The sequence below is a fragment of the Bombina bombina genome, chromosome 3, assembly GCF_027579735.1.
Source record: "Bombina bombina isolate aBomBom1 chromosome 3, aBomBom1.pri, whole genome shotgun sequence".
Classification (NCBI taxonomy): domain Eukaryota; kingdom Metazoa; phylum Chordata; class Amphibia; order Anura; family Bombinatoridae; genus Bombina; species Bombina bombina.
In genome coordinates this window covers 636742673-636756496 of record NC_069501.1, presented here as the reverse complement: position 1 = coordinate 636756496, position 13824 = coordinate 636742673, and the positions used below count along the sequence as shown (strand labels likewise).

General features: G+C 42.0%; 1 protein-coding gene across 1 annotated transcript in view; it reads right to left on the bottom strand.

Annotated features, from left to right (window-relative positions):
• Positions 1-13824, bottom strand: part of BRIP1 (BRCA1 interacting helicase 1) — a 1071924-nt gene that overhangs the window by 569469 nt on the left and 488631 nt on the right. Inside the window, exons 11-12 of the mRNA XM_053707344.1 lie at positions 5374-5528; positions 2241-2406 (exon numbers count right to left, since the gene is read on the bottom strand). Coding sequence (XP_053563319.1) covers positions 2241-2406; positions 5374-5528 — 321 coding nt within the window. The remainder of the gene's footprint in view (positions 1-2240; positions 2407-5373; positions 5529-13824) is intronic.

Here is a 13824-nt window from a genome sequence, read left to right as displayed (position 1 = left end):
CCTTAAAAGTATTGCACACCAAATTTGGAAGCTTTAACCCTTAAAATAACGGAACCGGAGCCGTTTTTATATTTAACCCCTTTACAGTCCCTGGAATCTGCTTTGCTGAGACCCAACCAAGCCCAAAGGGGAATACGATACCAAATGATGCCTTCAGAAAGACTTTTCTATGTATCAGAGCTCCACACACATGCAGCTGCATGCCATGTTGTTCTCAAAAACAAGTGCGCCATACCGGCGCGAAAATGAGGCTCTGACTATGATTAGGGAAAGCCCCTATAGAATAAAGTGTCTAAAACAGTGCCTGCCTATATTATTTTACAAAAAATACCCAGATTAAATGATTCCTCAAGGCTAAATATGTGTAAATATGATCGATTTAGCCCAGAAAATGTCTACAGTCTTAATAAACCCTTGTGAAGCCCTTATTTACTGTCTGAATAAAAATGGCTTACCGGATCCCATAGGGAAAATGACAGCTTCCAGCATTACATCGTCTTGTTAGAATGTGTCATACCTCAAGCAGCAAAAGACTGCTCACTGTTCCCCCAACTGAAGTTAATTCCTCTCAACAGTCCTGTGTGGAACAGCCATGGATTTTAGTAACGGTTGCTAAAATCATTTTCCTCATACAAACAGAAATCTTCATCTCTTTTCTGTTTCAGAGTAAATAGTACATACCAGCACTATTTTAAAATAAACTCTTGATTGAATAATAAAAACTACAGTTAAACACTAAAAAACTCTAAGCCATCTCCGTGGAGATGTTGCCTGTACAACGGCAAAGAGAATGACTGGGGTAGGCGGAGCCTAGGAGGGATCATGTGACCAGCTTTGCTGGCTCTTTGCCATTTCCTGTTGGGGAAGAGAATATCCCACAAGTAAGGATGACGCCGTGGACCGGACACACCTATGTTGGAGAAATTGTCCCAATTTTATGGTAAAAGCATCCCAATACTGCAGCTAAGTTTGCCCCACAAGGAAAGGAATACTTAACCCTTACAGGAAAAAACAGAAAATTACAAACACGTTTATTTCAACAAAAAGCACCCCCTGCACCTCGCCACAGCCCTGCTGTGGCGCCTACCTGCCCTCAGGGGTCTGTAAAACCGGGATAAACCTTCGTTTTGGCCCAATACAGCTCACAAAGGCCCACCGGATCAGGAGCTTACTGCTTGCTTGATAAAAACATCTGCGCAACTGAGGCGCGAAAATAGGCCCCGCCCATCTCACTCGATGTCTTAAAGCCCAAATTAACCACACCAGGGCGGTCTAAAACCTAGCCATGTGGGTTCAGAAACCCAGAAATGAAGCCATGTGTACCTCTTAATAAAGCATAAAAACGTCTCTCTTAAAAACGTTAACTGCACTCCCAACTTATAAACGTTTGCCCACAAACATTCAAACATCAGTGTCAACCATTTTTGTATAGCCCATAAATGCAAGTCCAGTAATACCCCTCTTTATATGCTTTAGGATTACTGCTTACCCTCTCCCTCGTGGGGATACTGTCAGCCAATTCTGAAATAAAACAGTCTCTCCAGAAAAAAATGACTGAACATACCTCACTGCTTATAGCATGAAAAACGTTCCTCACACTGAAGTTTCTTAAGTACTCCTCAGCCATTCTGTGGGAACTGCTCTGGATCTCAGTAACAACTGCTAAGATCATCAGCCTCCAGGCAGAAGTCTTCATCCATCTGCTGCCTGAGAGAGAAAATAGTACACACAGGTACCATTTAAAATAAAAAACTCTTGCTTGAAGAAATAAAAACTAACATTGTATCACCTCTTTCACTTTACCCTTCCTATTACTTAGAGTAGGCAAAGAGAATTACTGGGGGGTGGAGTCAAGGGAGGAGCTATATAGACTGCTGTGGTGCTCTTTGCCACTTCCTGTTAGCAGGAAGTATAATATCCCACAAGTAAAGGATGAATCCGTGGACTCGTCGTATCTTATAGAAGAAATTAAAAATTCTGACAACCTCCTGGGACGAAAGGCAAAGAATGACTGGGGGATGAGGGGAGTGGGAGGAGTATTTAAGCCTTTGGCTGGGGTGTCTTTGCCTCCTCCTGGTGGCCAGGTTCTTATTTCCCAAAAGTAATGAATGCAGCTGTGGACTCTTTCCATGGAAGAAGAAACCATTAATTAAAATTATACAGATCTAAAGCTTTGATGTAATGTTTTTCCTTTAAACAAATAAAGGATATCAAAGAAATAATTATATAAAAAAAGTTACCACAGCAGGGTTCAAACACCAGAAATTCAGTGAATAAACCATAGTTCTCTGTCGAATATTTCTTCTGCTTCTAGGTCGTGCAAAAAATCCATTTTCATCTGGGATATCTTGTCTATTTGTCCATGTGTAGGATTGCTGTAAAGCAATTCTATAATCCTCTGCAAATCTACAAAGCAAAAACAGAATTTATGTTTACCTGATAAATTACTTTCTCCAACGGTGTGTCCGGTCCACGGCGTCATCCTTACTTGTGGGATATTCTCTTCCCCAACAGGACATGGCAAAGAGCCCAGCAAAGCTGGTCACATGATCCCTCCTAGGCTCCGCCTTCCCCAGTCATTCGACCGACGTAAAGGAGGAATATTTGCATAGGAGAAATCATATGATACCGTGGGGACTGTAGTTAAAGAAAATAAATCATCAGACCTGATTAAAAAAACAGGGCGGGCCGTGGACCGGACACACCGTTGGAGAAAGTAATTTATCAGGTAAACATAAATTCTGTTTTCTCCAACATAGGTGTGTCCGGTCCACGGCGTCATCCTTACTTGTGGGAACCAATACCAAAGCTTTAGGACACGGATGATGGGAGGGAGCAAATCAGGTCACCTAGATGGAAGGCACCACGGTTTGCAAAATCTTTCTCCCAAAAATAGCCTCAGAAGAAGCAAAAGTATCAAATTTGTAAAATTTGGTAAAAGTGTGCAGTGAAGACCAAGTCGCTGCCTTACATATCTGATCAACAGAAGCCTCGTTCTTAAAGGCCCATGTGGAAGCCACGGCCCTAGTGGAATGAGCTGTGATTCTTTCAGGAGGCTGCCGTCCGGCAGTCTCATAAGCCAATCTGATGATGCTGTTAAGCCAAAAAGATAGAGAGGTAGAAGTTGCTTTTTGACCTCTCCTTTTACCAGAATAAACAACAAACAAGGAAGATGTTTGTCTGAAATCCTTTGTAGCATCTAAATAGAATTTTAGAGCACGGACAACGTCCAAATTGTGTAACAAACGTTCCTTCTATGAAACTGGATTCGGACACAAAGAAGGTACAACTATCTCCTGGTTAATATTTTTGTTGGAAACAACCTTCGGAAGAAAACCAGGCTCAGTACGTAAAAACCACCTTATCTGCATGGACCAGATAGGGCGGAGAACACTGCAGAGCAGATAACTCAGAAACTCTTCTAGCGGAAGAAATTGCAACCTAAAACAAAACTTTCCAAGATAATAACTTAATATCTATGGAATGTAAGGGTTCAAACGGAACCCCTTGAAGAACTGAAAGAACTAGATTAAGACTCCAGGGAAGAGTCAAAGGTCTGTAAACAGGCTTGATTCTAACCAGAGCCTGAACAAACGCTTAAACGTCTGGCACAGCTGCCAGCCTTTTGTGAAGTAAAACAGATAAAGCAGAGATCTGTCCCTTCAGAGAACTCCCATTAATTGTTGTATGGTAATAAGTATTGGCGCACTAGATGTACTAGGGGCCTCTTGTGTGGGCAAAACTGGTGTAGACACAGAAGGGGATGATGCAGTACCATGCTTACTCCCCTCATTAGAGGAATCATCTTGGGCAATATCATATCTATGGCATTATTATCCCTACTTTGTTTGGACATTATGACACAAATATATCACATATATTTAAATGGGGAGACACATTGGCTTTCATACATATAGAACATCGTTATCTGATGGTTCAGACATGTTAAACAGGCTTAAACTTGTTAACAAAGCACAAAAAAAACGTTTTACAATAAAACCGTTACTGTCCCTTTAAATTTTAAACTGAACCCACTTTATTACTGAATATGTGAAAAAGTATGAAGGAATTGTTCAAATTTCACCAAAATTTCACCACAGTAACTTAAAGCCTTAAAAGTATTGCACACCAAATTTGAAAGCTTTAACCCTTAAAATAACGGAACCGGAGCCGTTTTTACATTTAACCCCTATACAGTCCCAGGTATCTGCTTTGCTGAGACCCAACCAAGCCCAGAGGGGAATACGATACCAAATGATGCCTTCTATAAGCTTTTTCAGTGGGTCTTAGCTCCTCACACATGCATCTGCATGCCATGCTTTCCAAAAACAACTGCGCATTAGAGGCGCGAAAATGAGGCTCTGTCTATGACTAGAAAAGGCCCCCAGTGAAAAAGGTGTCCAATACAGTGCCTGCCGTTTTTATTAAAACAATCCCCAAGATTTAACAACTATTAAAAGAAATAATCTGCCAAATATACTTAGTAAAGTAATCGTTTTAGCCCAGAAAAATGTCTACCAGTTTTTTAAGCCCTAATGAAGCCCTTTATTCTTTTACTTAAACAAAGAAAATGGCTTACCGGTTCCCATAGGGAAAATGACAGCTTCCAGCATTACCGAGTCTTGTTAGAAATGTGTCATACCTCAAGCAGCAAAAGTCTGCTCACTGTTTCCCCCAACTGAAGTTAATTCCTCTCAACAGTCCTGTGTGGAAACAGCCATCGATTTTAGTAACGGTTGCTAAAATCATTTTCCTCTTACAAACAGAAATCTTCATCTCTTTCCTGTTAAACAAAGAAAATGGCTTACCGGTTCCCATAGGGAAAATGACAGCTTCCAGCATTACCGAGTCTTGTTAGAAATGTGTCATACCTCAAGCAGCAAAAGTCTGCTCACTGTTTCCCCCAACTGAAGTTAATTCCTCTCAACAGTCCTGTGTGGAAACAGCCATCGATTTTAGTAACGGTTGCTAAAATCATTTTCCTCTTACAAACAGAAATCTTCATCTCTTTCCTGTTTCAGAGTAAATAGTACATACCAGCACTATTTTAAAATAACAAACTCTTGATTGAAGAATAAAAACTACATTTAAACACCAAAAAACTCTAAGCCATCTCCGTGGAGATGTTGCCTGTACAACGGCAAAGAGAATGACTGGGGAAGGCGGAGCCTAGGAGGGATCATGTGACCAGCTTTGCTGGGCTCTTTGCCATTTCCTGTTGGGGAAGAGAATATCCCACAAGTAAGGATGACGCCGTGGACCGGACACACCTATGTTGGAGAAATAGAATTTTTGTACACAGTTATAGTAATTTTCAAAGCAATACTCCTGGATCATATGATCAACATTATTTGATTTATTTCAGAAACACACCTGTTGTTGTTGCGAAATAGATAATCAAGTACCATAAACAATCCTGCCAATACCATTTGTGTTTGAGGGCTAACTGTGGGAATCTTTACAACATTTTCTTGGCCATTCAAATAAGTTCTTTTTTCTTCCTTTTCAACAACTGCAGCAAGATTTCCCTAAAAAAAAAAAAAATGCTAGTGAGAAATACTATGGTAGAATTTTTTTATTTTTTTTTTTAATTTTCAAAGAGCTTTACTGAAAACTTTGATGTTTTACAGCAAGTATGAAATGAACATATTATACAATACATAGGCATATAAAAGTTTACTACATATTTACTGATTATGTAATAAAACCATGTACTTTTGCTGTGTTCCCACTTATCCAACTGGCCATGGCTTTTATAAATCTATATAATAAGCTTAAGAAAGGATGGATGAAGACCCAATGAGATGTTGGTTGGACAGAATAAGTGGGCTATGCTTACTGAACGCTCTATCCATACCCCAGCTGGGGAAACCTCTCTTGGATCCCACAACTAAAAAGAAAACCAGATATGCTGATGTTGGGGTTAACCTGCTTATAGCTAGTATGTAACAAACACTGAAACCTACATCAAATAAACCGTTAAGCATTGTAAGGGATTTGCTTATATACCTTGTTGGGAAAACCATTGTGTCTTTGTGTAGTGGCTGCTTGCCTATAAAGTGAGGGGCAGTGAGTGGCTGATCTGTGGCTATAGGGTATTTATCATGGCTTAAATAAAAAACTCACCACATACTATGCTGTAATAAGAAACTTTTTCCCCCATTTTTTGTCCCGGTATAAAGTGGCCTCCATCTGTTACTCACTTCTGGACTATGCAGTTCAAAGCAATATGATATTGAACATTATCAGGAAGAAATGTACTTATACATCTATATCTGCCCTAAACAGTCCTGTTTATAATTAACTACAACATAAACCACTCTTGGGTCCCTATGGTTATGTAGAATAATGATAAAAGGGCCTAACTAATGAACAAACTGAAACCAGTTGTATTATACCTATATATAGGTTAAAGGGACACTGAACCCAAATTTTTTCTTTCGTGATTCAGATAGAGCATGCAATTTTAAGCAATTTTTGAATTTACTCCTATTATAACATTTTCTTCATTCTCTTGGTATCTATTTGAAATGCAAGAATGTAAGTTTTTGGTGAACAAACTGTGTTGTTCTTGCTGATTGGTGGATAAATTCACCCACCAATAAACAAGTGCTGTCCAGGGTCCTGAACCTAAAAATAGCTAAGATGCCTTCTTTTTCAAATAAATATAGCAAGAGAACGAAGAAAAATTGATAATAGGAGTAAATTAGAAAGTTGCTTAAAAACAGAATTTATGTTTACCTGATAAATTTCTTTCTCCAACGGTGTGTCCGGTCCACGGCGTCATCCTTACTTGTGGGATATTCTCTTCCCCAACAGGAAATGGCAAAGAGCCCAGCAAAGCTGGTCACATGATCCCTCCTAGGCTCCGCCTACCCCAGTCATTCGACCGACGTTAAGGAGGAATATTTGCATAGGAGAAACCATATGGTACCGTGGTGACTGTAGTTAAAGAAAATAAATTATCAGACCTGATTAAAAAACCAGGGCGGGCCGTGGACCGGACACACCTTTGGAGAAAGAAATTTATCAGGTAAACATAATTTCTGTTTTCTCCAACATAGGTGTGTCCGGTCCACGGCGTCATCCTTACTTGTGGGAACCAATACCAAAGCTTTAGGACACGGATGAAGGGAGGGAGCAAATCAGGTCACCTAAATGGAAGGCACCACGGCTTGCAAAACCTTTCTCCCAAAAATAGCCTCAGAAGAAGCAAAAGTATCAAACTTGTAAAATTTGGTAAAAGTGTGCAGTGAAGACCAAGTCGCTGCCCTACATATCTGATCAACAGAAGCCTCGTTCTTGAAGGCCCATGTGGAAGCCACAGCCCTAGTGGAATGAGCTGTGATTCTTTCGGGAGGCTGCCGTCCGGCAGTCTCGTAAGCCAATCTGATGATGCTTTTAATCCAAAAAGAGAGAGAGGTAGAAGTTGCTTTTTGACCTCTCCTTTTACCTGAATAAACAACAAACAAGGAAGATGTTTGTCTAAAATCCTTTGTAGCATCTAAATAGAATTTTAGAGCGCGAACAACATCCAAATTGTGCAACAAACGTTCCTTCTTTGAAACTGGTTTTGGACACAGAGAAGGTACGATAATCTCCTGGTTAATGTTTTTGTTAGAAACAACTTTTGGAAGAAAACCAGGTTTAGTACGTAAAACCACCTTATCTGCATGGAACACCAGATAAGGAGGAGAACACTGCAGAGCAGATAATTCTGAGACTCTTCTAGCAGAAGAAATCGCAACTAAAAACAAAACTTTCCAAGATAATAACTTAATATCAACGGAATGTAAGGGTTCAAACGGAACCCCCTGAAGAACTGAAAGAACTAAATTGAGACTCCAAGGAGGAGTCAAAGGTTTGTAAACAGGCTTGATTCTAACCAGAGCCTGAACAAAGGCTTGAACATCTGGCACAGCTGCCAGCTTTTTGTGAAGTAATACCGACAAGGCAGAAATCTGTCCCTTCAGGGAACTAGCAGATAATCCTTTTTCCAATCCTTCTTGAAGGAAGGATAGAATCCTAGGAATCTTAACCTTGTCCCAAGGGAATCCTTTAGATTCACACCAACAGATATATTTTTTCCAAATTTTATGGTAAATCTTTCTAGTTACAGGCTTTCTGGCCTGAACAAGAGTATCGATAACAGAATCTGAGAATCCTCGCTTCGATAAAATCAAGCGTTCAATCTCCAAGCAGTCAGCTGGAGTGAAACCAGATTCGGATGTTCGAACGGACCCTGAACAAGAAGGTCTCGTCTCAAAGGTAGCTTCCAAGGTGGAGCCGATGACATATTCACCAGATCTGCATACCAAGTCCTGCGTGGCCACGCAGGAGCTATCAAGATCACCGACGCCCTCTCCTGATTGATCCTGGCTACCAGCCTGGGGATGAGAGGAAATGGCGGGAACACATAAGCTAGTTTGAAGGTCCAAGGTGCTACTAGTGCATCCACTAGAGCCGCCTTGGGATCCCTGGATCTGGCCCCGTAGCAAGGAACTTTGAAGTTCTGACGAGAGGCCATCAGATCCATGTCTGGAATGCCCCACAGGTGAGTGACTTGGGCAAAGATTTCCGGATGGAGTTCCCACTCCCCCGGATGCAATGTCTGACGACTCAGAAAATCCGCTTCCCAATTTTCCACTCCTGGGATGTGGATAGCAGACAGGTGGCAGGAGTGAGACTCCGCCCATAGAATGATTTTGGTCACTTCTTCCATCGCTAGGGAACTCCTTGTTCCCCCCTGATGGTTGATGTACGCAACAGTCGTCATGTTGTCTGATTGAAACCGTATGAACTTGGTCCTCGCTAGCCGAGGCCAGGCCTTGAGAGCATTGAATATCGCTCTCAGTTCCAGAATATTTATCGGTAGAAGAGATTCTTCCCGAGACCAAAGACCCTGAGCTTTCAGGGATCCCCAGACCGCGCCCCAGCCCATCAGACTGGCGTCGGTCGTGACAATGACCCACTCTGGTCTGCGGAACGTCATCCCTTGAGACAGATTGTCCAGGGACAGCCACCAACGGAGTGAGTCTCTGGTCCTCTGATTTACTTGTATCTTCGGAGACAAGTCTGTATAGTCCCCATTCCACTGACTGAGCATGCACAGTTGTAATGGTCTTAGATGAATGCGCGCAAAAGGAACTATGTCCATCGCCGCTACCATCAACCCGATCACTTCCATGCACTGAGCTATGGAAGGAAGAGGAACGGAATGAAGTATCCGACAAGAGTCTAGAAGTTTTGTTTTTCTGGCCTCTGTTAGAAAGATCCTCATTTCTAAAGAGTCTATAATTGTTCCCAAGAAGGGAACCCTTGTTGACGGGGATAGAGAACTCTTTTCCACGTTCACTTTCCAGCCGTGAGATCTGAGAAAGGCCAGGACAATGTCCGTGTGAGCCTTTGCTTGAGGAAGGGACGACGCTTGAATCAGAATGTCGTCCAGGTAAGGTACTACTGCAATGCCCCTTGGTCTTAGCACCGCTAGAAGGGAGCCTAGTACCTTTGTGAAAATCCTTGGAGCAGTGGCTAATCCGAAAGGAAGCGCCACGAACTGGTAATGTTTGTCCAGGAATGCAAACCTTAGGAACCGATGATGTTCCTTGTGGATAGGAATATGTAGATACGCATCCTTTAAATCCACCGTGGTCATGAATTGACCCTCCTGGATGGAAGGAAGAATAGTTCGAATGGTTTCCATCTTGAAAGATGGAACCTTGAGAAACTTGTTTAAGATCTTGAGATCTAAGATTGGTCTGAACGTTCCCTCTTTTTTGGGAACTATGAACAGATTGGAGTAGAACCCCATCCCTTGTTCTCTTAGTGGAACAGGATGAATCACTCCCATTTTTAACAGGTCTTCTACACAATGTAAGAACGCCTGTCTTTTTATGTGGTCTGAAGACAACTGAGACCTGTGGAACCTCCCCCTTGGGGGAAGTCCCTTGAATTCCAGAAGATAACCCTGGGAGACTATTTCTAGCGCCCAAGGATCCAGAACATCTCTTGCCCAAGCCTGAGCGAAGAGAGAGAGTCTGCCCCCCACCAGATCCGGTCCCGGATCGGGGGCCAATATTTCATGCTGTCTTGGTAGCAGTGGCAGGCTTCTTGGCCTGCTTTCCCTTGTTCCAGCCTTGCATTGGTCTCCAAGCTGGCTTGGCTTGAGAAGTATTACCCTCTTGCTTAGAGGACGTAGCACTTTGGGCTGGTCCGTTTTTACGAAAGGGACGAAAATTGGGTCTATTTTTCGCCTTGAAAGGCCGATCCTGAGGAAGGGCGTGGCCCTTACCCCCAGTGATATCCGAGATAATCTCTTTCAAGTCAGGGCCAAACAGCGTTTTCCCCTTGAAAGGAATGTTTAGTAGCTTGTTCTTGGAAGACGCGTCAGCCGACCAAGATTTCAACCAAAGCGCTCTGCGCGCCACAATAGCAAACCCAGAATTCTTAGCCGCTAACCTAGCCAATTGCAAAGTGGCGTCTAGGGTGAAAGAATTAGCCAATTTGAGAGCATTGATTCTGTCCATAATCTCCTCATAAGGAGGAGAATCACTATCGAGCGCCTTTATCAGTTCATCAAACCAGAAACATGCGGCTGTAGTGACAGGGACAATGCATGAAATTGGTTGTAGAAGGTAACCCTGCTGAACAAACATCTTTTTAAGCAAACCTTCTAATTTTTTATCCATAGGATCTTTGAAAGCACAACTATCCTCTATGGGTATAGTGGTGCGTTTGTTTAAAGTAGAAACCGCTCCCTCGACCTTGGGGACTGTCTGCCATAAGTCCTTTCTGGGGTCGACCATAGGAAACAATTTTTTAAATATGGGGGGAGGGACGAAAGGAATACCGGGCCTTTCCCATTCTTTATTAACAATGTCCGCCACCCGCTTGGGTATAGGAAAAGCTTCTGGGAGCTCCGGCACCTCTAGGAACTTGTCCATTTTACATAGTTTCTCTGGGATGACCAACTTTTCACAATCATCCAGAGTGGATAATACCTCCTTAAGCAGAATGCGGAGATGTTCCAACTTAAATTTAAATGCAATTACATCAGGTTCAGCCTGTTGAGAAATGTTCCCTGAATCAGTAATTTCTCCCTCAGACAAAACCTCCCTGGCCCCCTCAGATTGGGTTAGGGGCCCTTCAGAGATATTAATATCAGCGTCGTCATGCTCTTCAGTAACTAAAACAGAGCAGCCACGCTTACGCTGACAAGGGTTCATTTTGGCTAAAATGTTTTTGACAGAATTATCCATTACAGCCGTTAATTGTTGCATAGTAAGCAGTATTGGCGCGCTAGATGTACTAGGGGCCTCCTGAGTGGGCAAGACTCGTGTAGACGAAGGAGGGAATGATGCAGTACCATGCTTACTCCCCTCACTTGAGGAATCATCTTGGGCATCATTGTCATTATCACATAAATCACATTTATTTAAATGAACAGGAATTCTGGCTTCCCCACATTCAGAACACAGTCTATCTGGTAGTTCAGACACGTTAAACAGGCATAAACTTGATAATAAAGTACAAAAAACGTTTTAAAATAAAACCGTTACTGTCACTTTAAATTTTAAACTGAAAACACTTTATTACTGCAATTGCGAAAAAACATGAAGGAATTGTACAAAATTCACCAAATTTTCACCACAGTGTCTTAAAGCCTTAAAAGTATTGCACACCAAATTTGGAAGCTTTAACCCTTAAAATAACGGAACCGGAGCCGCTTTAACACTTTAACCCCTTTACAGTCCCTGGTATCTGCTTTGCTGAGACCCAACCAAGCCCAAAGGGGAATACGATACCAAATGACGCCTTCAGAAAGTCTTTTCTAAGTATCAGAGCTCCTCTCACATGCGACTGCATGCCATGCCTCTCAAAAACAAGTGCGCCACACCGGCGCGAAAATGAGACTCTGCTTATGCTTTGGGAAAGCCCCAGAGAAATAAGGTGTCTAATACAGTGCCTGCCGATATTATAATATCAATAAACCCAGATAAAATGATTCCTCAAAGCTAAATATGTTTTAAAACTGAATCGATTTAGCCCAGAAAAGTCTACAATCTTAATAAGCCCTTGTGAAGCCCTTATTTACCATCGTAATAAACATGGCTTACCGGATCCCATAGGGAAAAATGACAGCTTCCAGCATTACATCGTCTTGTTAGAATGTGTCATACCTCAAGCAGCAAGAGACTGCACACTGTTCCCCCAACTGAAGTTAATTGCTCTCAACAATCCTGTGTGGAACAGCCATGGATTTTAGTTACGGTGCTAAAATCATTTTCCTCATACAAACAGAAATCTTCATCTCTTTTCTGTTTCTGAGTAAATAGTACATACCAGCACTATTTTAAAATAACAAACTCTTGATTGAATAATAAAAACTACAGTTAAACACTAAAAAACTCTAAGCCATCTCCGTGGAGATGTTGCCTGTACAACGGCAAAGAGAATGACTGGGGTAGGCGGAGCCTAGGAGGGATCATGTGACCAGCTTTGCTGGGCTCTTTGCCATTTCCTGTTGGGGAAGAGAATATCCCACAAGTAAGGATGACGCCGTGGACCGGACACACCTATGTTGGAGAAATTGCATGCTCTATCTGAATCATAAAAAGGAAAAAAATTTGGGTTCAGTGTCCCTTTAAGTTTTTCTCTGACCTATGATCTTGTAGTGAGGTTGAGTCTATTTGATAGCGGGCAAAGTGTATGTTAGCACTTTAAGAAAGAGAGTAAGGCATAAACATGTTGAGTCGTTCCTATCTATTACACAGGAGGGACATATAGTTTTGTGATGTATGATGAATCTAGATATGTCGTGCCTAGCCAATTGAGAAAGGGGTTATAGATATTTTTGCTGGTGCTACGCTATTAAGATTGTTATTAATGGCCTGTGAAGACTCATTACGTGCTGATTTGTATCTGAGGCTGCTTTTGTTGTTTCCTCCCGTGGCTACGGCCGCTTACCACAGCAGCAAAATCAGTTTGTTGTAAAGTTAGATATTGGCGGCATTACAGATGCAATATTATCCTCAAGTTTCACATGGCATACATATATATAACATTTGTACAATGGTATTATGTTTGCTAGAGACTATTGTCTCTACACAGCTGAAAACATTACATATTACAGTTAATCATTGATATCTTAAGATTACTAGCATGTACCATACATAATTGTACCGGAGAATTTACTTATGCTCAGTCCCCGGGTTCTTTCTGTCAGCAGAGTCTGGTGGGAGGAAGTTAAGCAATAACGATCATTGTATGAATAAACTATAGAACATGGAACTAGTGTCGCATTGTAAAATGTCCCTAAAGTATCATCGACACCACTGCAAGGCATATGATAATAAAATTGCGTTTATCGGCGCTTCAGTCGTATATTGTCTGAGAAGGGTATCTTCAGACTACCCCTCTCCTGTCTTCGGGATGTGTCCATCATTATGAAAACAAAAGATGTCTTGCCATAAGTTGACCTGAAGTGTGGTCGGCGTATCGCCACATCTGCAAGATTCGTCACAATTATTTTTGCAGGTAAGAGGCTTGCCCGGCTTTTTGTGTTGCTTTTTCGGGTGGGCCCTCCCGAACCACTGCATCAAAGCTGCTTGTGCCAGTAGATTCCTCCTCCTCCGCTGTTTGTTCGGGTATAATCCCTTGTTCGGTTCCTTGATCTTGCGCTCCGGAGGCTGTTCTCCTTGGGCAATTATAGCTATTTCTGACATCTCCGGGGTTTCTCCAATACCGGTGGCCAGTGTTTTTGAGACCTCGGCTGCAACTCTGTGTTGCAAGTGTCTCTGGATACATTGGAGACTGGTTGATTGT